Below are 25,101 nucleotides of genomic sequence, written 5' to 3'. Positions count from 1 at the left end.
CAAACACATTTATTGAGCACTTACTTTGTGCAAAGCACTGTATTAAACTCTTAGGAGAGTACAATACAACTATAAACAGGAACACCTCCTGCCCACAGCAAGGTTACAGTCTAGAAGAGGGGAGACAAACATTAATATAAATAAATTACCGATATATACATAGGTGCCATAGAGCTGGGGCAGGGGGGAGAACAGAGGGGACAAGTCAGGTGAGGCAGAAGGGAATGGGAGAAAAGGAAAAGGGGGCTTAGGGAAGGCCTTCTGGAAGAGATGTGCTATCAATAAGACTTTGAGGCTGGGAGAGTAACTATATGTCAGATTTGAGGAGGGAGGGCGTTCCAGGCCAGAGGCAGGATGTGGGTTGTTCTTGTCTGTCCGTCTCCCCTGATTAGACTGTAAGCCCGTCAAACGGCAGGGACTGTCTCTATCTGTTGCCGACTTGTTCATCCCAAGCGCTTAGTACAGTGCTCTGCACATAGTAAGCGCTCAATAAATACTATTGAATGAATGAATGTGGGTGAGGGTTAGGTGACTAGATACAGAACACTGTGCTTAGTACCTACGAAATTACAAGACAACAGAGTAGGTAGGTGCAATTATTTATTTCAACCATTTGTTTTTCCGTTCACTGCTTGAATTAACACATATTCATATTTTCCCCAATGTCCTACTAGAAGTATGCAATTTGTGTCTGCCTCCTTTAGGAGATTGCTCCAAGGGCAGGAGCCATGTCTTCATGAGGTCCATTCAGAGTGTGAGAAATTCTCCTTTCCCTATTGTCTGTTTCTGACATTTTGATTGAATTTCACCATTTTGAAGGTGTCAAAAGCTGTTACTTAACAATAGCCCCCGCACCCCCCCCCCCCGTTTTTTCCAAAACATTTTTCAGGATTCATGAAACCATGAGACTGAAGGGAGACAGATGTTTTAACAATCTGTGAATGCCATTAACAATTTCATTTTCATCCATAATATTTACCTGTGGTGAGCCACAGGATATTGCACAGTACTGCACACTGTCCAAGTGTATAAGGTGAGAGGTGTTGTATTATATAACAGAGATCTCACTATCTTTTTAAAGAAGCTGTAATGGAATTAAAATTTCAATTGGGAGTCACTGAGCTTAGACGGGAAATATCTCATGAGGTCCTGTAATATTGGTGATGCTGCTTGTCTTGGATCTGCAATGTCCAGTTCTGTCCAGGAACACTTTTACTTGTATAAACAATGGTGACCAAGAAATCAGGGCAGCTGACCAGATGAGCAAACAGAATTCTCTGTAAGGAGGTACCTGGGATGGGATTGAGATGAAATTCCAGTATTGGGGCTTTTCATAGACTAACTATGAGTCCTCCATTTGCAGACGAAGAACTTGAGATCCTCACAGTTACCTTCATAGTCATAGCGTGCACTTCGAAAGACACAATTACCCTCCGTTTGTATCTTTATGAGAGTGAGCCTGTGATGGGCAACAGAGATGATTTTTGATTAATGACTGCTGTCACATGAATCCAAACACTTATCCTATCCTACCTTGATTACTACATCTGCCTCCTTGCTGTCTCTTGTCTCTCCCTGGTCCAATTCACACTTCATTCTTCTTCCTGGATCATTTTTCCACAAAACTCTGCAGTTCATGTTTCCACACTGCTCATAAACTTCCAGTGGTTACCTGTCCACCTCCTCATCAAAGAGAATTTCTTTACCATCGGCTTTAAATCACCTTGCCCCCATCTACCTTGCCTCCCTGATTTCCTACTACAACCCAGCCAACACCATTCACTCATTCATTCATTCATTCATTCATTCAATCAATCATATTTACTGAGTACTTACTGTGTGCAGAGCACTGTACTAAGCGCCTGGAAATGTACAATACAACAATAAACAGTGACATTCCCTTCTCACAATGAGCTTACAGTATATAGAGAGAGAGACAAACATTACAAATAAGTAATATTATAGTTATGGACACGAGTGCTGTGGGGCTGGGATGGGGGAAGAACAAAGGAAGAAAGTAAGGGCAATGAAGAAGGGAGTGGGAGATGAGGAAAAATGGAGTTTAATTAGGGAGGGCCTTTTGGAGGAGATATGCCTTCAATAAGGCTTTGAAGGTGGGGAGAGTAATTGTCAGATTTGAGGAGGTTGGGCGTTCCAGGCCAAAGGTAGGACGTGGGCTGGGGTGGTGGTGAGACAGGGGAGATCGAGTTACAGTGAAGAGGTTATCACTGGAGAGGTAAAGTATGCAGGCTGAGTTGTAGAGGAGAAGCAAGAGGCGAGGTGAGGTAGGAGGGGGCGCTCCTGTCATGCCAACTTACGCACTGTACCTCGAGCTTGTGTATATCACCACTGACTTCTTGCTCATGTCCTCCCTCTGACCTGGAGTTCCCCACTTCACACTATCACTGATCACTGTCCCCACCATCAAAGCCTTATTGAAGGCACATCTCCTCCAAGAAGCCTTCCCTGACTAAGCCCTCATTTCCTCTTTTCCCACTCCTTTCTGTGTCACCAATGCAGTTAGACTTGCACCCTTTCTTCACTCGCCCCTAATTTCCATATCTACACTTTATTTATATGAATGTCTATATCCTCCTTTAGACTGTAACTTCATTGTGATCAGGGACTGGGTTGGGACTTGGGAGAGCACAGTATAAAAGATTTGGTAGAAACGTTTCCTACCAGCTCTGCTATATTGTTGTCTCCCAATCTCTTAGTACAGTGCTCTCCACACAGTAAGGGTTAAATACACATGATTGATTGACTGTAGTAGTGATAATGCAGATGGATATATTTTCTAGCTTCATAGAAGTGAGCATCTCAAAGCCCTTAATAACAGAATACATGACTCAGTCCAGCACTTAGAACAGTGCTTGGCACATAGTAAGCACTTAAATGCCAAAATTATTATTACCCTTCTTCCATATTGTAGAGAAGAAGGCCTGCAGAGTTCTGAGTACTGACTGCTCAATTCAATTCACTTTGACTAATGATGTCACCACATGAGCTTGCCCAAGGGCTGGAAGGCAGCTTCCATTGGGAATCTCAGGTAACAGGGAGACAGTGATTAGAATTCCAGTGTTATGGAGTACCTATGCTGAGACAGGTAGGGAACGTCCTCATAACAAAGAGTTTGGATTAATCTTTCCTGTCTTTCAGACCTGCCCCAATAAATTTCTGCCTGCCCCTGAACCCTGGGTCATGGCCTAGGTGAAGGGCAGAGACCCTGCTTCCCTGCTCTTGTTCCAGGGAGGAAACCAGAGTGGAGAATGGGTACATGGAGCTGGATGACCCAGAGACACGGTTCCTTCTGTTGCTGGAGCCAGACTAGCCTGAGCTGCCCCTCTCCACCATTACCCAAACTCAAGGCCCAGACACCGGGCACCTCCCTGCATCCAGGAACCTTGGGTATGGACACGAAGGGGAGCTAAGAGACAGTCCCTTTGTGGAAAGGACAGTCTTTCAGAGCCCGAGATTTACTGATGATTGGAGAAATCTGTGCCATCCTCCCACTTCCAGGAATTACCAGGTTCATTATGAGACAATCCAATCCATGCATAGAGGGAAAAGAATGCCAGAAAAACCTATGGGAAATTACAAGAAGACCAAAAAGGCATAAAGCTTTCTCAGAGAGGCATGAGGATCCCAGTCCCTCAATAGTAGCCATGGTTCCCAGCCTCCAAGCTGAGAGAAAACAAAATCTCCTAACCCCATTCCACCCTGTTCCAAGTCTTTTTCAGTCCAGCGCACAATCGTTGCCTCTATTTATGTCTTTCTCTCATCACTCTCTATCCCTCTTCCTTAGGCAGAATATGGTGTCAGGAACACGTCGAACAGTGGGTGTTCAGTGAATCCTATTATTACTCTTATTAGGAATTTGAGACTCTGACATAGGGCACTGGCTTGAAAATTGAGTCTTTCCCTCCTTGGAGACCAGCACCTTCCATAGAGAAGCAGCGTGGCTCAGTGGAAAGAGCACAGGCTTGGGAGTCAGAGTTCATGAGTTGAATCCTGGCTCTGCCACTTGTCAGCTGTGTGACTGTAGGTAAGTCACTTAATTTCTCTGTGCCTCAGTTCCCTCATCTGGAAAATGGGGATTAAGACTGTGAGCCTCACATGGGACAACCTGATTACCCTGTATCTACCCAGCGCTTAGAAGAGTGCTGTGCACATAGTAAGTGCTTAAATACCAACATTAATATTATTATTATTATGTCCCACCATAGCAAGCCCAGCCTTGGTTGTCCTGCAAGAGCTGGAGATGAGAGAGTATCTTGTCTCAAGGCTCCAATAAACAGCCTGGATCCTGATACTCCACCCTTCAGTCTCCCTGACACTGACTCAATCAATCCCCTTCTAGAGAGTAAGTCAGGAATCATGACTAGTCAACACTATTGTATTCTCCCAAACACTTTCTATAATGACCTCCCTTAACTAAGTGTTAGATAAATACCACTAATTGATTGAATGACTTTCACTGGGGCTCTAACTATAGTTTCATACTGCAACTGTGGCCCAGGTAAACATTTCCATGTCTATCTGAGGCAGCTAGGAGGCAGGGCCCAGGCTGTGCGTAATTTGAGGTTCAAAAGTCTAATACTAAGTGTATGCTTGTTAATGGACACCTTGCAGCTTTCAAAGAGGGTTGAACAAAGTTCTGTGATTGAGTCACACTTCCCTTCACCTGGAGAATCCAAAACATATTATCTCACAGGGCCTCACAGTGCAGTGAAATGGTAGGAGCTCCTCCCTCCAACTGTCTCTATCTGTTGCCCAATTGTACATTCCAAGAGCTTAGTATAGTGCTCTGCATGTAGTAAGCTCTCAATAAGTACTGTTGAATGAATGAATGAATGAATGAATGACAGATGGAAAAGGTGAAGACCAGGGAGACTGAATGACCAGCCCACTGTGACTCAACAGCTTCTGAGTAGAGTCAAGACTAGAGCTCCAGAGAACAAGGAGCCTGTCCATGTGCCATCCCAACCCAACATTTGACTTTTTTCATTCAATTGTATTTATTGAGCGCTTACTGTGTGCAGAGCACTGTACTAAGTGCTTTGAAAGTACAATTCAGCAACAGAGACACTTCCTTTAAGTGAAAGCTAGGAAGTAATATGGAAGAGTAACTTACCTGCTCTTCCTGGTTGTCTATCCACAGCAAGCTGGAATTCTGAGCTGCACAGGCTGACTTGCTGTCTCCCCAGTTCTTTCTGTCATTAGAGAAGAAGTAACAGCTGTTTCTGAACCCAATCCAGTCCCCTGGACAAGGGGCCCGGTCACATCCTAGGTAACAAGTAATGGGTTAGAGTCATGCGCAGAATCAGATGTTTCCTGAGCATTGGTTGTCAATGTTTCTACCACCTCTTTCTCTCATGCACACAAAGACTTTGGTTCCACAGTTCAGAGTTCCTCAGATGGGAGTGGCCTCTCTCCTAATACCTCCTCCTTCCACTCCCAATAACCAATAGTTGGGGAGCTGAGGAAAATAAATATAACCACTCTACCCCCAACAGAGACTTATCATGTTAAAGCACAGTAAACTGAGAAGTCATCAACTCCATTAACATTCTCTCGGGGAGGGAAGTGAACTGGGCACCATAGCTCTTGGGCCCTGAGTTGTCACCCCACTTCCCTCCCGCCCTGCAATCTCAGACAAAGCAGTTTCAGTCTCTGAGCTGCTCTAGGATGGTTATTGAGGCTGTATAGTGTTAGCACCTACCTGCATCGTTGATGGTATTTGGAGATGGGTTTGGAAAGGGGCTTGTAGAAACTCCTTGCTGCTGGGTCACTGTAGAAATCAGATGAGCAGTGTTATCAGGACTGCACTATTAAGATTATTTCCTCAATGCGAGTCATTTATAAGGAGGAATCTGTTCACTATTTTAGGACTGACAGTAAAGTTTTTTACCTTGGGCAGCCAAGAAACCCGCTGTGGCCAGTAACACAAGGCAGAAGATCCCCAGACTCAGTGCAGTGCACTTCCAAAGTTTACTTTGTGAACCTACTAGTAGTGATAATAATGTAATCAATGATAAACCTTTCAACAGAAAAAATATTCCAATGCTCAAACACCCAAAATACCTCAAAATGTTAATTCATTTCCTTAAACCTGACGCCACTGAGTGAAATCATTTCTCCATTCATCTTTTACATCATCTCTGCTATTAGCTCAGTTATCTTTCCTCAAGCCTGACCGTTAGACTGCCTTGCTTTTACATTTTATTTTTTTCTTTAACTGACAACCTCAATTTCTTATTTTGACTCACAAACAAGACACATATAAGCTAAGAGAGAGAGAAAGGTACTACATGAAGAGAGAAATATAGTCAGAGGTCAAGAGTAATATAAAAGATAGAGAAAGAGTCAAAGAAGGAGAGATAAGAGAGGGCTGAAGAGGTTCACAGAGCCCAGGCAAAATATTAAAATTCAAAGAACACAGGCTTTCATTTTGTGCACTCTATAGAACTTTCTGACCTGACCTATGTCTTCTTCTGGATCATATGTTTATGAGAACTGGAAAGGAGGAAACATTAATAAATCAATGGTATTTAATGAGCCCTTCATGCAAAACACTGCACAATATACTCAAGAGAGAAGAGAAAGTAGACATGAACTCAAGGATTTTATGATCTGGAGGAGGGGATAGGGTGGGTGGAGAAGCAGAGATTGACTACAACTGACTGATGCTACTCTTAAAATGAGCCTTTTTTTTAATCTAAATATGTTCCCAAACCTTGTCTTTATTTCAGAGTAGTGGGAGTGCAAATTGTTGGAAAGTAATTGAAAAATCTGAAGGGGAATAAAAGAGAGGCGGAAGCAATGTCTTTGAGTGCGCAGAGCACAAGGGAGAGTAAGACAGAGATGGTAAACACAGACCCTGCTCTTGAGAGGGTAAATTCTGTAAGGCTTCAAAGTGTCTAGCTGTGAATATAGCTGCACAGTGATGTTGTAAGGTTGAAGGTAGATCCTGACAAAAGAGAGGGAGGGGTATGGGACTGAAGGAGAGTGGTACTTGTAGCTGCCAAATTGTAATAAAAACCATTGCTTGCCGGCTGTGTTGTGGTTTGAGGTTTCTTCATTTCTTTGCTGGATTACTCAAAAAAACCACTGTGTGATCCTCAGTTTGAAAAACTGTCAATCTTTGAATTTTTTAAGGTTGCCAATTGGAATCCACAACTTATACCGACACTATTTGCTCACTCTGAGGCAGGGGAAGAAGTTGGTAAGGGAGTGGAAACATGGCAGATGCCCTCTGTGAGACCGCTGTGAGTAGGAGGGTAAATCATCAGTTACTTTCTCTTATGGAGTAGGGAATGCTGAAGAATGGGGAGGAGGTTAGGAGCTTGTGTTTGTCCCCATGCCAGTTTCCAGGAGGATTCTCTGGTGATGAGGGTTAAATGTACCAGCTACCAGGAGTAGGGAGGCGCTGAAGAAGGAGGCCCCAGGAAGGGTTGTCGGCTCTGAGTTGTGTATAGATTGGGTTGTGATGCACTTCCCTCATACCACTGTCACGATGTAATATATAGGATTGTTCCCTTTATACTGTACAATAATAATAATTATGGTATTTATTAAGCACCTTGTCTGTCTGTCTCCCCTGATTAGACTGTAAGCCCGTCAAACGGCAGGGACTGTCTCTATCTATTGCCAACTTGTTCATTCCAAGCGCTTAGTACAGTGCTCTGCACATAGTAAGCGCTCAATAAATACTATTGAATGAATGAATGAATTGGGGGACTGTCCAAGAGACACCTCCCCACAGCTCCCCAGTCACCATCAGGTCTCCCTACACAGCTTGGAATGTGAGTGTCCTATCTGAATAAAATGTGCATTGTGTAATTATGACAGCGACTCAGGGGTATCATTTGCCTCTCATCAGTTTGTGATAGGCTGTAATCCCCTTTCACCTTCTCTCCACGGTCTGCTCAGGGATGGTGAGCTCCTCAGATATTCCTCTCCCTGATCCTGCTGGTGCTGAAGCTGCCCTTGTGTGGGGAGAGGGAAAGACCAAGAACAGGGCAGCTCCACTGGCTGGTTTCCAGTTCTTCACAGCAGCCACATCCTCTCGGACCTCCTACGAGCTATAGTTTCCTCCAGGTGAGGAAGGCCCCTTACTAACTAGAGAGGCAATAGAAACCAGCTTTGTCAGCCACTGGAGTGGCTTCAGGGTGCGCCTGGGCTGATCTGGCCCGATAAAGGTATCAAACAACAAGATACATACTAATAAGGACATATCCATGCGAGTCCCTTAGGAAATTCCAGAGACAGTTCTGAAAGAGTACAACTGATAAAACTCCACTTTGGGAACCGCCAGTGAGTCGGTGCTGCTTACACCAAGAAGGTACCTTTGCTGGAAAATCTGAAAATGAGCAAAATTGTAATTATAAGGGGAAATGGGGTTTAGTGGATTTCTCCAAGAGGATTCTTCGAAAATGCAATTTTGACTTGCAGGGTCCACTTGGCTAAGGATAGTAAAATATCAAAATCTGTCGGAATAAAACGAATGACCTGGAGCCGGTGGCCTATGGTACCTTTGCTCTGGGCATTCTCAGATGGGCTGCACCTCTGTGGTTGATTATGCAGTTTCAGCTCTGTGTAGGTCACTGACTGCTCACTCACTGATGTTCTGCCCTTCGTGCCCTTTGATTTTTGGTCCTTCCATGGCAGATCAAGCCTTTCCTTGTTCAGTTCTGAATAAGTCACCTGCTGCTCACGTGTCTCTGCAGAGGGGAGGTGAACAAGAGGGAGAGTTTAAAGGCCAATGCATTTGTGCAGAAGGAGAGTTGAGGGGCCGGAAATAGCAGGGGTAGTCCTAACCCCTCCCCGTTATCGCATGAGGTTCTCTCTAGTACTGGGTGACTTCAGAGAATCCCTCTGTCAGAAAGAGCTCTGTTCTGGGGTGGAGTAAGGCCCGTTGTCATTTCTAGATCCTCCACATGCTCCAAGTGGGGAAACAAGAGATGCAAAATGAGCCTCAAGGTAACGAAAGCCAAGAAAGAGGTTCCTAAGAAAACTTCAGCTGTCCCCCTCAAGCCGAGAGACAGCTCAGAGTTCAGCCTTGATATGAATAGTTGACTTTTTCATGAACTGCAAGGCAATTTCCCCAATCACTTTATGGAGGAAGTGGGAGTGTAACCGGATGATCAGACACAGGATCCTGAGCCAGGTTCCACTGAGAAATATGAATCTAGCCTGGATTCCTGGACTTCATTTTTGAAATTCCCACCAGGCCCCTCAGTCATCCACTTCACTGACAGTCTCTTCTTTCCTCAGGCATTTTGCAGACTCTTTGAATGGCACTGACAAATGACATCTCATTGACAAGCGATCAAAGAGGAGCAGGGCAGCACTTGAGACTCATCAAAGGCAGAATCACCAACAATCAAACCCCCCCCACACCAGCCCCCCCCTCAGGCCAGGAAAAGGCATGAGCCACTCGTGAGGGCCAGGGAAACGCTTTAGTCTTTGGGATGTTCCAACATGAGTGGAATTCTCCTGTTTCCCAGGACAGAGCTGGGCTCAGAGACTCTGATAGCATCAGTGAAAAAGGGGCCATCTGAGAGCAGGGGGCATAACCATTAACGGTCAATATCACAAAGAGCCATTGAGCCTGGAGTCTGGGAGCACCCTGTCTGGCACTGACTGAGAGAAAGTGATGTTCCCAGGAAATGGGAGCTCCACAGGAATGCCCAAGACCAAGGAATGTTAAGGGAGGAGCCCAGCGTTGTGAGAATCAACCAATCGGGCCCTTTAAACCTGTCTTCCCAGAACCCATTCCAGTCTCTGCTGGGACTAAGTCCAAGAAAAGGTCTAACCCTGCTAGGTCAGCTGTAAGTGGTATGCCATACCTTTGCCATTGAGTCTCTCTGGTTTGCTCTTCTGTTGGGAAGACCTATGTGGTTTCAACTTCTCCTCCTCCTCTCCTGACTTTTTGCTCCTGTTGTTGTTTGTTCTATTGTGCTGGGACTGAGAAAGGTTTTTCTTGTTCAACTCTGTGTAGAAAACTTGCTGTTCACTCATCTCTGCAGAGAGGAGATGAATGAGAGACAGAAAGTACAGATTCCATTTGTGTGGAGAGAGATGATGAGGTGAAAAGCAAGCAGGAGCCAGAAGCAACTTTCAGGATCTGGTACAGCCTTCCTCATCCCTAATGGATGTATAAGAATCCTTCTCTAGGATTCAGGTTCATCATACGGGATAAGGGTGTGTTAGGTCCCAGAACGGTAGGAGGGACTTGGAGATTCTCTTACAATCTCCATCCCCTCTATATGTAGCAAACCAGTCTATCAGCCATGAGCAATAACTAATCAATAAATCAATAAAATTTATTGCGTACTTCCTATGTGCAGAGTACTGTACTAAGTTATTGGGATAGTACAATACAAGAGAGTTGTCAGATGTGATCCCTGCCCATGAGGAACTGACAGTCTACAGGGTGAGACAGACATTAACATAAATTACAGAAGGGGAAGTATACAGCATGGAAGAAGGGGACGTTTTAAGAGATTTCAAAGAGAAGAAATTATATGTCAGGTTTCTATCGAAATAGAATTGTACTTCAAAAAATGTCTCTATGTAAAAATGTTTCAGGGGAAAATTAGTATCCATGGACACATGAGTAAAAGATATGAGAAGCAGCATAACGTGGTGATAGATCACGGGCCTGAGCATCAGAAAGACCTGGGTTCTAAACCCAGCTCCACCATTTGTCTGCTATATGACTTTGGGCAAGTCCTTTAACATCTCTGTGCCTCAGTTACCCCTTTTGCAAAATGGGGATTAAGGCTGTGGGCCCCAATGAGGAACATGCGCCATGTCCAACATGATTAAATTGTATCTATCCCATTGTTTAGTACAGTGTCTGGCACATAGTAAACCCTTCACAAATACCATAAAAAAGTTGGTGGAAACTCACAAAGAAATCTCTGTTATAGGAACCCCAATCTGAACAGTCCAATCCCTATCATCTCACAAAAGAGATTTATTTGGAAAAATCAACACTTTCTACCTTAACAAATCACTAAAGCAGGTGTTCTCCAGTTAGATGGGAAGGGGAAAGCCAGACCAAGAGTTCAGAAGCAGGAATAGGAAGGCAATAGCCAGTGGACTTCAACTGTATATCCTGCAAATATACAGTTTGGCCTTCTGATAGATGTAGTTTCTTCATGTTTCTGACTTCCTGTTCCTATTTCCCCTCACCCCCCTGCTCCATTTCTAAAATCAGCTTGTGGACTTTTCACAAGCAGCCATCACATCACGACCCTCATCAATTTGATGTTCAGGCCTTTTGCTGACTTCCAAGAGATTTTCAGGGTCATTTTAATCCCAGAGCTGGCAAAGACTTCACACTCTCATCTGCTCCATCCACACATACTGAGGCAGGAGCACTCTTAAACCTTCACATCCAGAGGAAAAAGTAATCAAGACAGAATAGGAACAAAATAAATGTCATTACTGGATCAGACCAATATTTTATTCTAGAGAAAATCACAGACATCCCTCTCTCAGTCACTGTTTTCACATATCATTTATTGTTGCCAGTTTTTTTAGCTGCAATACAAGTGACACAACTAATTTTGCAACAAACTCATGTCTTCTTCTCCTGTCCCAGGATAGATGGAGAATAGCTGATCATTCTCTGCAGATGACATAGTATCATAAACCTAAAGATCATATCAACTTATCCTTCAGCCTTCTTTTCTAGTGGCTGAATAATTCCAGCTCTTCTGAACTGAGACCCTTTTCAATAACCTTCTCTGGCACTTTAGCTCTCCTTCTCTCTCTCCCTTGATTTGACCCCTGGAGAGTCCAATTCTGGATTGAGGAGTGCCATCAAGGTCTGACAATTGCCAGGAAAGTAGGAGAAAAACTTCACAGCCTGGTACGTTTAAGTGCTATTCATGTCTCTCAACAGCTGGGTAAATTAGGTTTAAAATTGTCTTGCCGCTGCATAAAGTAACTCACAGTAAACTTTGTATGGTATGCATTTCTAAATTCATATTGATCTATTTATAGACATTTGAACATTTAAAAAATAGCTGTTCACTTCACTGCCTTCTGCTTTGTAATTATGTTATGGGAATTTTCTTCCCCTTTCCCTGAGTCAGATGTTAAAATATTAATTTGTGATCTGAAACAGAAATATTCAATTCATTCATTCAATAGTATTTATTGAGCACTTACTATGTGCAGAGCACTGTACTAAGCTCTTGGAATGTACAAGTCGGCAACAGATGGAGACAGTCCCTGCCGTTTGATGGGCTTACAGTCTAATCGGGGAAGACAGGCAGACAATAACAGTGGCAATAAATAGAGTCAAGGGGAAGAACATCTCATAAAAACAATGGCAACTAAATAGAATCAGGGTGATGCACATCTCATTAAACAAAATAAACAAAATAAATAGGGTGATAAATATATATACAGTCAAGTGGACGAGTACAGTGCTGAGGGGGTGGTACAGGAGGGGGGAGGAGGAGAGGGAAAGGGGGGAGAAGAGGGTTTAGCTGCAGAGAGGTGAAGGGGGGCTAGAGGGAGCAGAGGGAAAAAAGAGGGGAGCTCAGTCTGGGAAGGCCTCTTGGAGGAGGTGAGTTTTAAGTAGGGATTTGAAGAGGGGAAGAGAATTAGATAGTCTGAGGTGAGGAGGGAGGGCATTCCAGGACCGTGGGAGGACCTGGCCCACAGGTCGATGGCGAGATAGGCGAGACCGAGGGACGGTGAGGAGGTGAGCGGCAGAGGAGTGGAGCGTGCGGGGTGGGCAGTAGAAAGAGAGAAGGGAGGAGAGGTAGGAAGGGGCAAGGTGATGGAGCGCCTACAATTCCTTGGTCCCAACCTTTCCCATTTTCTGCTCTCATTGACTGGGTGATGAGTGAATAGACTATGAATTAAAGATAGAAAGAGGTTTCTAGTTGAACGTATTACCTGGAGTACCTGTGAACATTAGAAATAAAGAATCTCATAATGGGCAACTTCTATTTCTGAACTGATAGGAAATTATTCTAACAAAATAATTAGAAATTCTTTCACATACACACACACACTAACACACACATGGAGTGGCTGTTGCTCCAGGTTAGTCTGGACAGGGCAAAAAAGCCAAAAAATACCTGTTTGAAGGAGGTGTTCTAGGGACAATTTGTCCAGGGGCCTGGGTTTGGGAGACCAGCAGAACTGGGAAGCCAGGAATCCAATGAACAGTAGAAGATCTCAACCATCCATGGCATCAAATCCCCCAAGAGAAAGAAATCCAGACCAATGAGCCCAGAGACCTTCTGCTGCTCTGCCCAACCATCCTGGGAGCCAACAGCGGAACAGTTGCTTACTGTAAGATGGTCCAGCTGACACTGCACAGGCAGCTCTCTTGTTGCTGCTGCTGATTTGTAGTTTGCCCCACCCACTGGGGACCACCAGGGCAGGGGAACGTGAGCTCTCTGGCCTTATGTATTATGAAAAGCTTCACTTCTCTTTACTGGGAGCCCAGGTGCATGAGGAGCAATATCTATAGGGAAAACCATAGCCAACTTCCAGGACACAGATGGAATAGGCCAGTGTTTCTGGCTTCCTATGTTTTTCCCTTCTGGCTGCTATGAAAATCAGTCACCATGGGCAGTAAATGCAACAGGTCAGCAAGGGGCTGTCTTTACAGGCAACCACTGTGGAAGGCTTTGTTAGCTCCTCACTGGTTTTATCAGCTGCACCCACACATGCTGATAAAAATCTGCACTCAGTAGTGTCATCTTTGAACCTATAGTAAATTTTCCATAACAACAGTATAGTCTGCATCAGCAAGAATTTGCACTAGGCCTTTCAGATGACGGCACTCTTACCTCAACCAACCATGAAATAGTGGATGGACATTTTTCTGTGATCCAGGCTACTAGGCAGCAGTCAGGGTAATGGGATTGAACAGGGGGTCACCAAAATTGGATCAAGAGCAATTACTCTGAGATAAGTCTGTGGGCAGGAATGAAATTAATAAATCAATTATATCATGATTCAGACAAGGGGAAGCTAAACGATGGCAAATTTAGGTAATTTAGCATGGACAATTTGGAAGAGATCCAATGCATTATGGACCACCATCAAGTGAATGATTTCTGCACTTTCTTGAGCAATGTATATGGTCCTCAATAGTCTTGGCACCTCTGGAGAGTGAAGATGTTTCTAGCCTCAGCACAGGAAAGAGGGAAGGAATCTTGCCAAGGTGGCAGCAGTATTTCACTGATATCCTAAACAGGCAGTCTCCCATCAGAGACTGACCCTTCAGTACATAGAAAGCTACCACATCCTAACCAGAGTCTTTCCAGACTGGCTATTGAAAAATGTCATTGAACACAAATAGAGACTTGGGAGAACAGGGTGACTTTAATAGGAATTATCTTTTTAGTACATCCTATACAGGTAAACTGCAAAACATTTTCATGGATCTACATTTTCCTTTAGTTAGTCAATATCTGAAGAATTTGTAAATGAAAAGATATATTCAGTTATATATTATCTATGAGTCATTTATTTTCTTTTCATGGAACTTGGGAGTGGAAGAAACACAAGTTGTACACAATTCTTTTAAGTTCCACCTGAAATTATAAATGAAAAGTAAACTGACATCAGTGGCCAATAGCTAAATGATAATTAGCGAAATGTATTGCATCAAGCTGTTCTCAAAGACAGCACCTAGTTAGTGAGTAGGATCAGGAAGATTTGAATATGAGTCTGTCAGTGGTCTCACAAGTAAGATTTTAAGGCTCCACAAAGTTGATGTACTTTATAGTTGCCCAGCGGATGCATCATTAACAGATCCTTCGGGCAGGGCAGAGCAGTTCTGCTCACCCAGTCCAGAGAAAGGAGAGAAAATGAGAAAATAATATAGTTTTCACTATTCGTTTTTGCAATGTTGTTGATGCTGGCTAGCCACAACCAGCTGGTCATCCACTTCAGCACTAGGAATTCAAAGAAAAAATAACTGATTCCTGCTCTGTGGGATGTTCATACACTCAGACAGTGACAACTGTCTCAAGCAGTGACCAGTGTTCACGGCCAGAGAGCCGTCATGACAATGATGTGAATGATCCTGAGTGAGACAGAGATGCCTGATGATCTTGGATCTCCCCCAGTTCTTAGTAGAGTGCTTGGCACATAGTAATTGCTTAAGAAATGCTATGGTCATCATTATTGTCATAATTACTAGGTTATTTTCTAAATTATGATCGTTACGATACACACAGAAGAACATTTCTATATCTCTAATCGCTTAAAACCATATTAGACCAGGAGACCTCTCATCCTTCCTAAAACAAACAGAAAAGATGTATCAAAGTTGTGTTCCATCAGTGCTTGGTCTTGGGAGATTGGGCAGATCATCTTGGTGTCAGATCAGCTAGTCACTCTTCAGCAGGCTAACGCAAAGCCACAGCAAAGGAGAAACTCGCTCAGTGAAATGTGGTTTTGAGAGACCCACAATAACCAGTGATGGGCATGGTGTGGGGTTGGCCGTGTATCTCACCCTTTTGACTTCTGTACACAACTCACTCAAGGCACACCAACCAAGAACAATTCCGAAATATATTTATCTTCATCATACTTTTAACATTTATTCACTCATTTGCTCACCGAATTCTATGTTCCATTCTCTTGTTACTGCAATTCTATCTTTATTCTTCCTCCTGGAATGTCCCTACATTTAATAATGTTAACGTTGATATTTGCTAAGCACTTACTACATGCCTACTACCATAGTAGATAGAAGATGATCAGGTCAGACACTGTCCCTGCCCATATGGGGCTCACAGTCTTGAGGAGGAAGAACAGGTACTGAATCCTCTTATCACAGATGAAGAAACTGAGGCAAAGTGAAGTTACATGATTTATCCAAGGTCCCCCAGAGGTAAATGGCAGAGCCAGAATTAGACCCTAGTTCCTCTGACTTCCAGGCCTATGCTCCATACTGGGCTAAGCTGCTTCAGGTGAATTATTTGTGAATAATTTGTCAACAGTTATTTGGGAATAATCTTTGTCTGCATGGCTCCGTTTGAAGGCAAAGACTATTTGCTTCTATATTCTTTCCAAAGTGCTTAGCATATTGATCTGCACAAAATTGGCATCAATTAATGCAATTTATTTGATCCAAGGATCAAAACTCATTTTCACACATGCCTAAATGCTGAGACTCATCCTGGCTCTGGCTTTGTCTCCTCTCCTTCCAGTAGCAGGATGGAACAGATTGAGCCCAGATCAGCGCAGAGAAGTAGATCAAAGCTGCTCGAAATGACTTCCTGTTAGAGGCAACTCACATCATTCACACATCAGGCTCTCAGTTCCCCATCTTGTACCAGACCCATTCAATAATGTGAAAAAGGGGATTGTGGAAGAGTACCTGGTCCCATGAAGATAGGCTGGCTCACAGAGCATATCTACTGGGACAGTGCTTAGTACAGTGCCTGGCACATAGTGAGCGCTTAACAAATACCATGATTATTCATTATTATCATGATTTAAATCAATCCAGCTGACTGAAAGCCACGAGCAGAAAGGATCTTGCAGGGAGGAAAGTGGATAGAGTTCAGCAGCGAGAAGCAGCGTGGCTCAGTGGAAAGAGCACGGGCTTTGGAGTCAGAGGTCATGAGTTTGAATCCCGGCTCGGCCACTTGTCAGCTGTGTGACTGTGAGCAAGTCACTTAACTTCTCTGGGCCTCAGTTACCTCATCTGTAAAATGGGGATTAAGACTGTGAGCCTCATGTGGGACAACCTGATTCCCCTATGTCTACCCCAGCGCTTAGAACAGTGCTCGGCACATAGTAAGCGCTTAACAAATACCAACATTATTATTATAATTCAGCGCCTGAGCTCTAAGTTCTGTCCCCAACCTTACACTCACACTCACACTACACTTACACTACACTTACACTTACACTCACTCCCTCGGTGAACTCATTCGCTCTCACGGATTTGACTACCATCTCTACGCAGATGACACGCAGATCTACATCTCCGCCCCTGTCCTCTCCCCTTCCCTTCAGGCTCGCATCTCCTCCTGCCTCCGGGACGTCTCCACCTGGATGTCGGCCCGCCACCTAAAACTCAACATGAGCAAGACTGAGCTCTTCATCTTCCCTCCCAAACCCGGTCCTCTCCCAGACTTCTCTATCACCGTTGATGGCACGACCATCCTTCCCGTCTCTCAGGCCCGCAATCTCGGTGTCATCCTTGACTCGTCTCTCTCGTTCACCACACACATCCTATCCGTTACCGAGACCTGCCGGTTTCACCTCTACAATACCGCCAAGATCCGCCCTTTCCTCTCCACCCAAACGGCTACCTTACTGTTACAGGCTCTCGTTATATCCCAGCTAGACTACTGTGTCAGCCTTCTCTCTGACCTCCCTTCCTCCTCTCTCGCCCCGCTCCAGTCTATTCTTCACTCCGCTGCCCGGCTCATCTTCCTGCAGAAACGATCTGGGCATGTCACCTCCCTTCTTAAACAACTCCAGTGGTTGCCTATCAACCTCCGCTCCAAACAAAAACTCCTCACTCTAGGCTTCAAGGCTCTCCATCACCTTGCCCCTTCCTACCTCTCCTCCCTTCTCTCTTTCTACCACCCACCCCGCACGCTCCGCTCCTCTGCCGCCCACCTCGTCACCGTCCCTTGGTCTCGCCTATCCCGCCGTCGACCCCTGGGTCACGTCCTCCCGCGGTCCTGGAACGCCCTCCCTCCTCACCTCCGCCAAACTGATTCTCTTTCCCTCTTCAAAACCCTACTTAAAACTCACCTCCTCCAAGAGACCTTCCCAGACTGAGCTCCTCTTCTCCCTCTACTCCCTCTGCCACCCCCCCCTTTACCTCTCCGCAGCTAAACCCTCTTTTTCCCCTTTTCCCTCTGCTCCTCTACCTCTCCCTTCCCATCCCCACAGCACTGTACTCGTCCGCTCAACTGTATATATTTCCATTACCCTATTTATTTTGTTAATGAATTGTACATCGCCTTGATTCTATTTAGTTGCCATTGTTTTTACGAGATGTTCCTCCCCTTGACTCTATTTATTGCCATTGTTCTTGTCTGTCCATCTCCCCCGATTAGACTGTAAGCCCGTTAAACGGCAGGGACTGTCTCTATCTGTTGCCGACTTGTTCATCCCAAGCGCTTAGTACAGTGCTCTGCACATAGTAAGCGCTCAATAAATACTATTGAATGAATGAATGAATGAATGAATGAATGAATGAACCTTATCGTGTACTGTGTTGTCAGACAAAGCTGTTTCCATCTCTGAGTCTGAACTCCTCCAGGATGGCTGCCAGCCAGCTCCCAAATGTTTAGAGAAGGTCCTTGTCTCAGCATTACTAAGAAGTGAGCATCAGTGGGGGTAGATGATTGCAGTGTTGATGTCATTGCTTAGAAATAAGCTAGTGTTCATGGAAAACTTTGGTACTGGATGAGAATCCTGACTGATCCTTTCTCCCAGTAGAGTGTAACCAGACATGAAAACAGTAAATAGCTGGTCATCCATTTAAAATAATGGATTTATAATGATATGAAGAACAATGAAAAAAATTATGAACTAAACAACTACAATGTATTATTTGGAAACTAAGGCAGGCCTGGATTCCAAGTGAACTCCTAAAATCCATTCTTTTCAATGAAAAGAGAATTATTTTTTCCTTTTCCTTTATCCCCTTCTCATCATCTCTCTTTTGTCTCTTGCTTCCTGAATCATTTCACTTTCTGTTTCTCATTTGTTTCCCTCAACCAATATTCTTTACTCTTCTTGAAAAAATGTATATGGTATATGACTATTAGACAAAAGAGAAAAAATATACATATGTGTGGGTATATATATTCACATGCATGTGTATATATGTATATTCACACATATGTATACATGCATATATGGTCTTAGTGCTCAAAGAAAACTCTACTGATGAAAACTATACCAATTAGCGCAAGTGTGGTTAAAAAAGATCAATAGAAAACCCAAAGTCTTACCACAGTGACCCCATATAAATACTGTCCTTAGTTGTGCTGCCATATTGGTTGTGTTCTTCATGCTGTTTTCACTAGTGTTTCCCTTTCTCATGATATTTATAAAGCTTCTTTTGGAAAATATTGCTCATTTCTTCAGCACAGTGAACAGTGCTGGTCTATCCTTACAGTTTTCTCCCACTATTCAGTTGAGATGCTGCATAATCTGTAGTTTTGTTTTACTATATACTTAATTTTTTTTCTCTCTTCTTCTTGCTTTTGGGATTGCTTTTGGTATTTTGTTCCAGCATGCTCCATAGCAGTTGCTAAGGTATTCATCTGTCATCCATTCTACTCCCATGTCCAACCCAGCATACCCGTTTGAAGTGTTCAGTGCAAGGAGAGTCATTTTTTCTAATAGGTACTGGCCTTCTTGATTTGATCGTATATTTTCTTGTCTAGAGTTGCATCATTGGTAACTGGTCTGTTTAAGTGTCGTAATTCAGTTCTTTTTCCCAAGACTTGAATCTTAATTATGTGTACAGCTTTCCCGGTGTGAGCTAACATAGTATTTTGTTCTGCTTTAGGCGTTCCTTCTGTCTCTAATGCCAGGCTCATCAGGCTCAGACTAATGAGAAGGCCCTTAAAAATTTTCCTACTAATTCTTATTTATACATACCTGCTTCAGTCATTTATTTTTGATCACTTTGGTTTGACTTTTGTCTCTGCATTGGAGTGTAGCCTCCTTGTTGACCGGGAAGGTGTCACCTCATTCCTAATAAATGTGCCCAATAAAGTACACTACGCAAAATGGATTCTCAAAAAATGCTAACTATTACAATGCCTACTAGTTCTACTATTACTTATGGACCAAGTATAGAAATGAGGAAGAGACTGTCTCTCCAAGACGCTCGTACACACATATGCAATCTCACAGTGAGCAGCAGCATTTTTGAAGTGAAAATCCACTGTCACTCCATTTCTAGGACACAGCTCTATGTAGACCATTGACTGTTCCTAGGACTCTGCATAAATCACAGAGTCGGTTGAGATGAAAGAGTTCCCCAGAGGGGCAGAAGCACCATTAGGTGGATCCTCCATCATGGCTGCATAGAATAAACTCACATACATACAGTTAAGGAGAAAAATTAAAAGAGAGACAATGTCCAAAAAAGTGATTGAGAGAAATAAAGTAGAAATTAAAAGGTAAAGAGAGAAGCAGAGATACAGGTATGCAGGAAACAGTAAAAATAAAATACAAACTAGAACACATATCTTGTTTTTGGTCTTTTTCCGGCACTTTCTATTATGATCTCTGTCCCCTCTCTTGCCACGTTAGCTCTTTTCCTCAATCCCTGATCTTCAAAATCATCAGCTGGAACCCCACTAGACCCAACATGTGTCTGAAGCTGCTCCCCCAAATCATCACACTGGTAACATCCCCCATAAGCCTAACACCCAGACTCAGACAATAGCAGAAACAGTAATTTTCTTCTAGACATTCCAGACTTCACTGCAGTTCTTTTCCCATCATCCCATAATCTGTCAAACAATGTCCCATTTGACCTCCTTCATGCTACATCCCTTCAATAATCCAGACAGCCATTCTGGGAGCAGTAGGAGGTGTGGATGGTGGATAGCCCTTCCAACAATTTGTGATAATCAAACATGTCCTCTGTCCTGATTCCCCAATGTAATTAAGGTAAAATGTATCCAAGGAATGAGGAAGGGGTAATCTTGTAATTGATCTCTGAAGAACAGGAGAGGTGGCTTCTTTCAAATGCTTGGCTCACTGTCCTCATTGATCATCAACAAATGGTTAATTGCTGAAAGTCCCAAGATTATTCATGGTTCTTCCCCAACACTTACATTTAGCTTGAAATAGCTGGATGGACACAGGTAACACCATGAAGAGCATCCCCAGAGTCACTGCTGATATTCGCCATGGGGAAAATGGAAAGTCTGAAAGGGAGAGAAACAAAGAATGATCCAGGCTGAGTGAAATGTTGACTTAGCGATGTGACCTGGCAGAAAGTGTGGACACATGGAACTTTTATTCTCTCTTGTAGAGGCAGCATGGTCTCATGGAAAGATCATTCATTCATTCAATTGTTTTTGTTGAGCGCTTACTGTATGCAGAGCACTGTACTATGCGCTTGGAAAGTACAATTCTCCAACTGGACATAGTCCCTGTCCCACCTGGGGGCTCACAGTCTTAATCGCTATTTTACAGATGAAGGAACTGAGGCACACAGAAGTCAAGTGACTCACCCACAGACAGAGGACTGGGAATGTGGACACCCGAATTCTAATCTTGGTGTTGATGTGTGACCTTGGGCATGGGGCAAGTCACCTGAATTCCCCATGTTGAGGGGTTTTAAAATGGAGAGGAAATAACTGTTCTCTCTCACCCTCAGATAGTGAGGCCCAACTGGGACAGGACCTGTGTCAGATCTGAATTTCTTGTATCTACCCAAGCACTTAGTCCAATATTGCCCATAGTAAGCAAGTAAAAACACCACTATCTTTCATTTTCTTTGCAGGGCTTCCCCCGTGAAGAGAGGGGAGAAAATAACAAGCTATTGCAAGATAGAGAAATGTTATGTTTGACGTTGCCTTCTCCCTTCATCCAGCGGCACTGGGGATGAGAAAACGGCAGGCTCAGGCAAAGGGTCTCTGAACAGCAGTTGGGAAATATGAGTAATCTAAGACTGAGGATTAGTGCCCAGAGAAAACCCTTCTTCAGAGTCCAGAGAGAGTCTGAGATGAGAAAAAGTCTTGACACAGACATGAGCTGGTCCCCTCAATCAATCAATCAATCAATCATATTTACTAAGTGTTTAGTATGTGCAGAGCACTGTCCTAGGCCTTTAGGGGAGTATAATTTCACTGAGTTGGGAGACACAAACCCTGCCTAAAAAGACCTTACAGTCTAGAGGGGAAGCTCTCCTGCTACAGAGTTGCACCACTGTGACCCATTTTCCACAACATTCAGCTCGATGCCCTGTCCATTGGTGTCTCCCCTGTTCTCCAATTTTCCCCTTCTTACAAAGCTGCATACTTCATCTCTGAATCTCCTTTCCTTACCAGTTGACCTCCTTACTGTGTGCCGCATTCTCCATTCTTTCCCCCCACTCATTCCTCACACCTTTCCCCTGTTGGAATCTCTTCAGTTCCTCCAGAGCAAACTCTGCACAATTTCAAAGCCCTTCAGAAATCCCATATGATTTGGAATTGACTGCCCCTAAAATTCTGCAATCCCACTTCACATCACCTCAACATCCAACTTGGCACTGCTCACGTTAGCGCTTATTTTTCAATCTATGTACTTTACTTCCTTAATGATTCACTTAATTTTTGCCATTTCCTTCCTTTTAATGATATTTGTTAAGCACTTACAAAGGTCAAGACACTGTACTTCCTTACATTTTATATCCTAGTTATATTTTTGCCATTTGCCTTGGATTTGCTTTAAATAATTTGCATCTTCATGTCTCCCCTGTTAAACACTCAGCTTCCTGAGATCGGGAACTGTGTCATTAACCTCTTTTGTTCTTGCTCTATCACTTATATCAGTGCTCAGCTTAGACTAGGTGCACAATTAATAATGATGATTGATTAATTGACTTTTTGATGGTGATTCTTTTATAATTAGATTGTTTGAGGATTGACATTTCTATTAAACTTTGGGGAAGGAATGAATATATGGCAGCTAGGAGCTTCTGGGATTTTTCTTTCCCACAAAAACTCAGTTGGATTGAATTGAGATTCTCTCCAGGCTTTACTGACTGGGCACGCCAGCTCCACCAAAATTGTTCCTCAGGTCCTGGTTACTGTATATCCTGGGGAATCTGAGCTCTCATCCTCTGACATTGCCCCCCGGGTCCTCCCCCTTCTTCTTCCAGAACCTGCCCTCTCTGATTATAGGAACTTATTTAAAATTCTGGGATTGAACATTGAGGTCCCAATCCCCAGCCTGTTTTTCTCACTACTTTTCAACTCCATAGGAAGTCTCCCACTGTCTCGCATTGTACTATTCCTCAGACTTGAAGAAAATAATGATAGCTTGGTGATAATTGCTTCTTAATCTTAAATTTTAAAAATCTAAAAAAATACATAGGGAAAAGTTCAATATATGATAAACCCTCATCATAAAGAACACTTTCTTAAATTTCTCATTCTAAAATTCCTTGACCACCAATTAAAAATGGAACATGACCATTTCCCAAATCTTACTGCTCTATGCAACTGCATAGTCCTTTAGTACAAATCTCCCCAAGTCTTCCCCTTGTATACGGGATCCTGGAGATTTAATCACACTGCCATATTCTCTGCCAAGAGCAATAACAGATCCATTTTCTATTCTCACAAGGAGAGCAGTGAGACTTTAAGCACAACTACCTGTTCCGATGCCTGAATGTCCACTCAGAGGGCTTGTAATACTGGAGATGGTCTTGAAAAGACTGGTAAATCCAAAGACAGAGGGACAAACTGCTATTTGTGTTAGAAGTTGGATGAATGAGTCCAGGGAAGAGAAATCATTAACTATTCAATGCTCTTGTTGAAACCACACAGGAAGTTCCCATGACGCTGTGTGATTCTCTAGCCCTTCAGGTCGGTGAGAGGCCAGACTGACAAGGGCGGGATTGTAACGGTATAAAGTTTCCCTTTCTATTGCAGCGAAGGTTGAAATTGAGTTCTCCTAAGGGAAGATCCTTCCATTGGGGTTTAAACCTGGGGAGAGCCATCCTCTGGTAGGAGAGGAATAGCCCCGGAGGCTCTTGTACTTGCTAGAATCTTTGCAAACTGTCGTTGTTGTCACTCAGCTGGTTTATCCTGGAGCTTGCAGCCTCGATTATTCTCTAAGGCAGACTGGGGGTGGCAGGTTCTCAGAGAACACAAAACTCCAGGCGTCCCTTTGCAGATTTGTCAACACTCGATTTGCTCTCTGGTACTGTTGGGTTGCCATTGAAATTTGTCAGCTGTTGCAGTTTCACTGTTTAATTCTGTGGAATTCACCATCAGCCCAGATTCCATATATATCTTCATCACCCTATTAATTTTGTTTATTTTTTTAATGAGATGTACTTCACCCTGATTCTATTTAGTTGCCATTGCTTTTATGAGATGTTCTTCCCCTTGACTCTATTTATTGCCATTGTTCTTGTCTGCCTGTCTCCCCCATTTAGACTGTAAGCCCATCAAAGGGCAGGGACTGTATCTGTTGCTGACTTGTACATTCCAAACGCTTAGTACAGTGCTCTGCACATAGTAAGCGCTCAATAAATACTATTGAATGAATGAATGAATTCCGGGAATAATGGTCAACATAACTGCGATATTTAAGCACTTGCTATAATAATGATAATAATCTTGGTATTTGTTAAGCCCTTACTATGTGCTGAGGACTGTTCTAAGTGCTGGAGTAGACACAAGGTAATCAGGCTGTCGCCCTATCTTAACCCCCATTATACAGATGAGGTAACTCAGGTACAGAGAAGTGAAGTGACTTGCTCAAAGGCACAGAGCAGACAAGTGTTGGAGCCAAGATTAGAACCCATGACCTTCTAAGTCCCAGTCCCATGTTCCATCCATTATGCCACGCTGCATACCCCTATTTTATAGTTAAGGTAACTGAGTCAAAGAGTAGTTCTCAGTCAGTCAAGCTATTCCACAGCTTAGTACAGTGCTAGGCACATAATAAGCACTTAACCAATCTCAAACATTCTTTACATAATTCCCATGAGCGAGGCTGGATACTGTACATACACGGTTTCTACACCCTTCATGACTGCCATCGTCCTGGACGGACACAGGAATGGATGTGAGGATGACACTGTTACTTTCTGACAAGTGTTCAAGAATAGTTGTCTGTGACAACAAAAAATAAGATTTTCAAAGCCAGTACTCGGTGAAAAAGTACAGCTCAAGTTGTGTTTAGCAGAAGGTGCTCTTGCAACATAAACACGGCTAAAAAACTACACCCATTTGTCTAGTGGACTCTGTAACTAAATCTGGGTACAACTGATTGTAACACCTGAAGAGAGAAAGGAACGATATTTAACCCAGAACCTAATAGGCTGACTCAGCAATACTTGATGGCAGTGATATTTGTCGTGTTGCATTTGTTAGGTGCCTATTATTA

At 43.5% G+C, this 25,101-nt stretch overlaps 1 protein-coding gene across 2 annotated transcripts; it reads right to left on the bottom strand.

Moving 5' to 3' along the window:
- Positions 1-949: 949 nt before the first annotated feature.
- On the bottom strand, positions 950-20,914 carry LOC103170745 (NKG2-D type II integral membrane protein-like). Of its 2 annotated transcripts, none has more exons than XM_029081816.1 (7): positions 20,826-20,914; positions 9,852-10,025; positions 8,535-8,723; positions 5,723-5,791; positions 5,135-5,286; positions 3,481-3,584; positions 950-1,459 (listed from the first exon to the last, which is right to left on the bottom strand). In XM_029081816.1, the coding sequence occupies exons 2-7, from the start codon at positions 10,021-10,023 to the stop codon at positions 1,339-1,341; spliced, it is 807 nt and encodes a 268-aa protein (XP_028937649.1). In that variant the 5' UTR covers positions 10,024-10,025; positions 20,826-20,914; the 3' UTR covers positions 950-1,338. The 2 variants fall into 2 exon arrangements, with proteins under 2 accessions (XP_028937649.1, XP_039770343.1); XM_039914409.1 differs by having other exon boundaries at positions 5,135-5,213; positions 8,567-8,723.
- Positions 20,915-25,101: the final 4,187 nt, after the last annotated feature.

This window comes from Ornithorhynchus anatinus, chromosome 17 (genome assembly GCF_004115215.2).
Source record: "Ornithorhynchus anatinus isolate Pmale09 chromosome 17, mOrnAna1.pri.v4, whole genome shotgun sequence".
NCBI lineage: Eukaryota > Metazoa > Chordata > Mammalia > Monotremata > Ornithorhynchidae > Ornithorhynchus > Ornithorhynchus anatinus.
The sequence above is the reverse complement of the archived record's forward strand: the minus strand, read 5'-3'. Positions and strand labels throughout refer to the sequence as shown.

Coding starts and splice junctions, on each gene's coding strand:
- LOC103170745 (XM_029081816.1), bottom strand. CDS start 10,023: ATGAGTGAACAGCAAGTTTTCTACACAGAGTTGAACAAGAAAAACCTT. Junction 8,724..9,851: donor AGAGAGACTCAATGGCAAAG/GTATGGCATACC, acceptor TCCCCTCTGCAG/AGACACGTGAGCAGCAGGTG. Junction 5,792..8,534: donor TGAGAATGCCCAGAGCAAAG/GTACCATAGGCC, acceptor TGATTTCTACAG/TGACCCAGCAGCAAGGAGTT.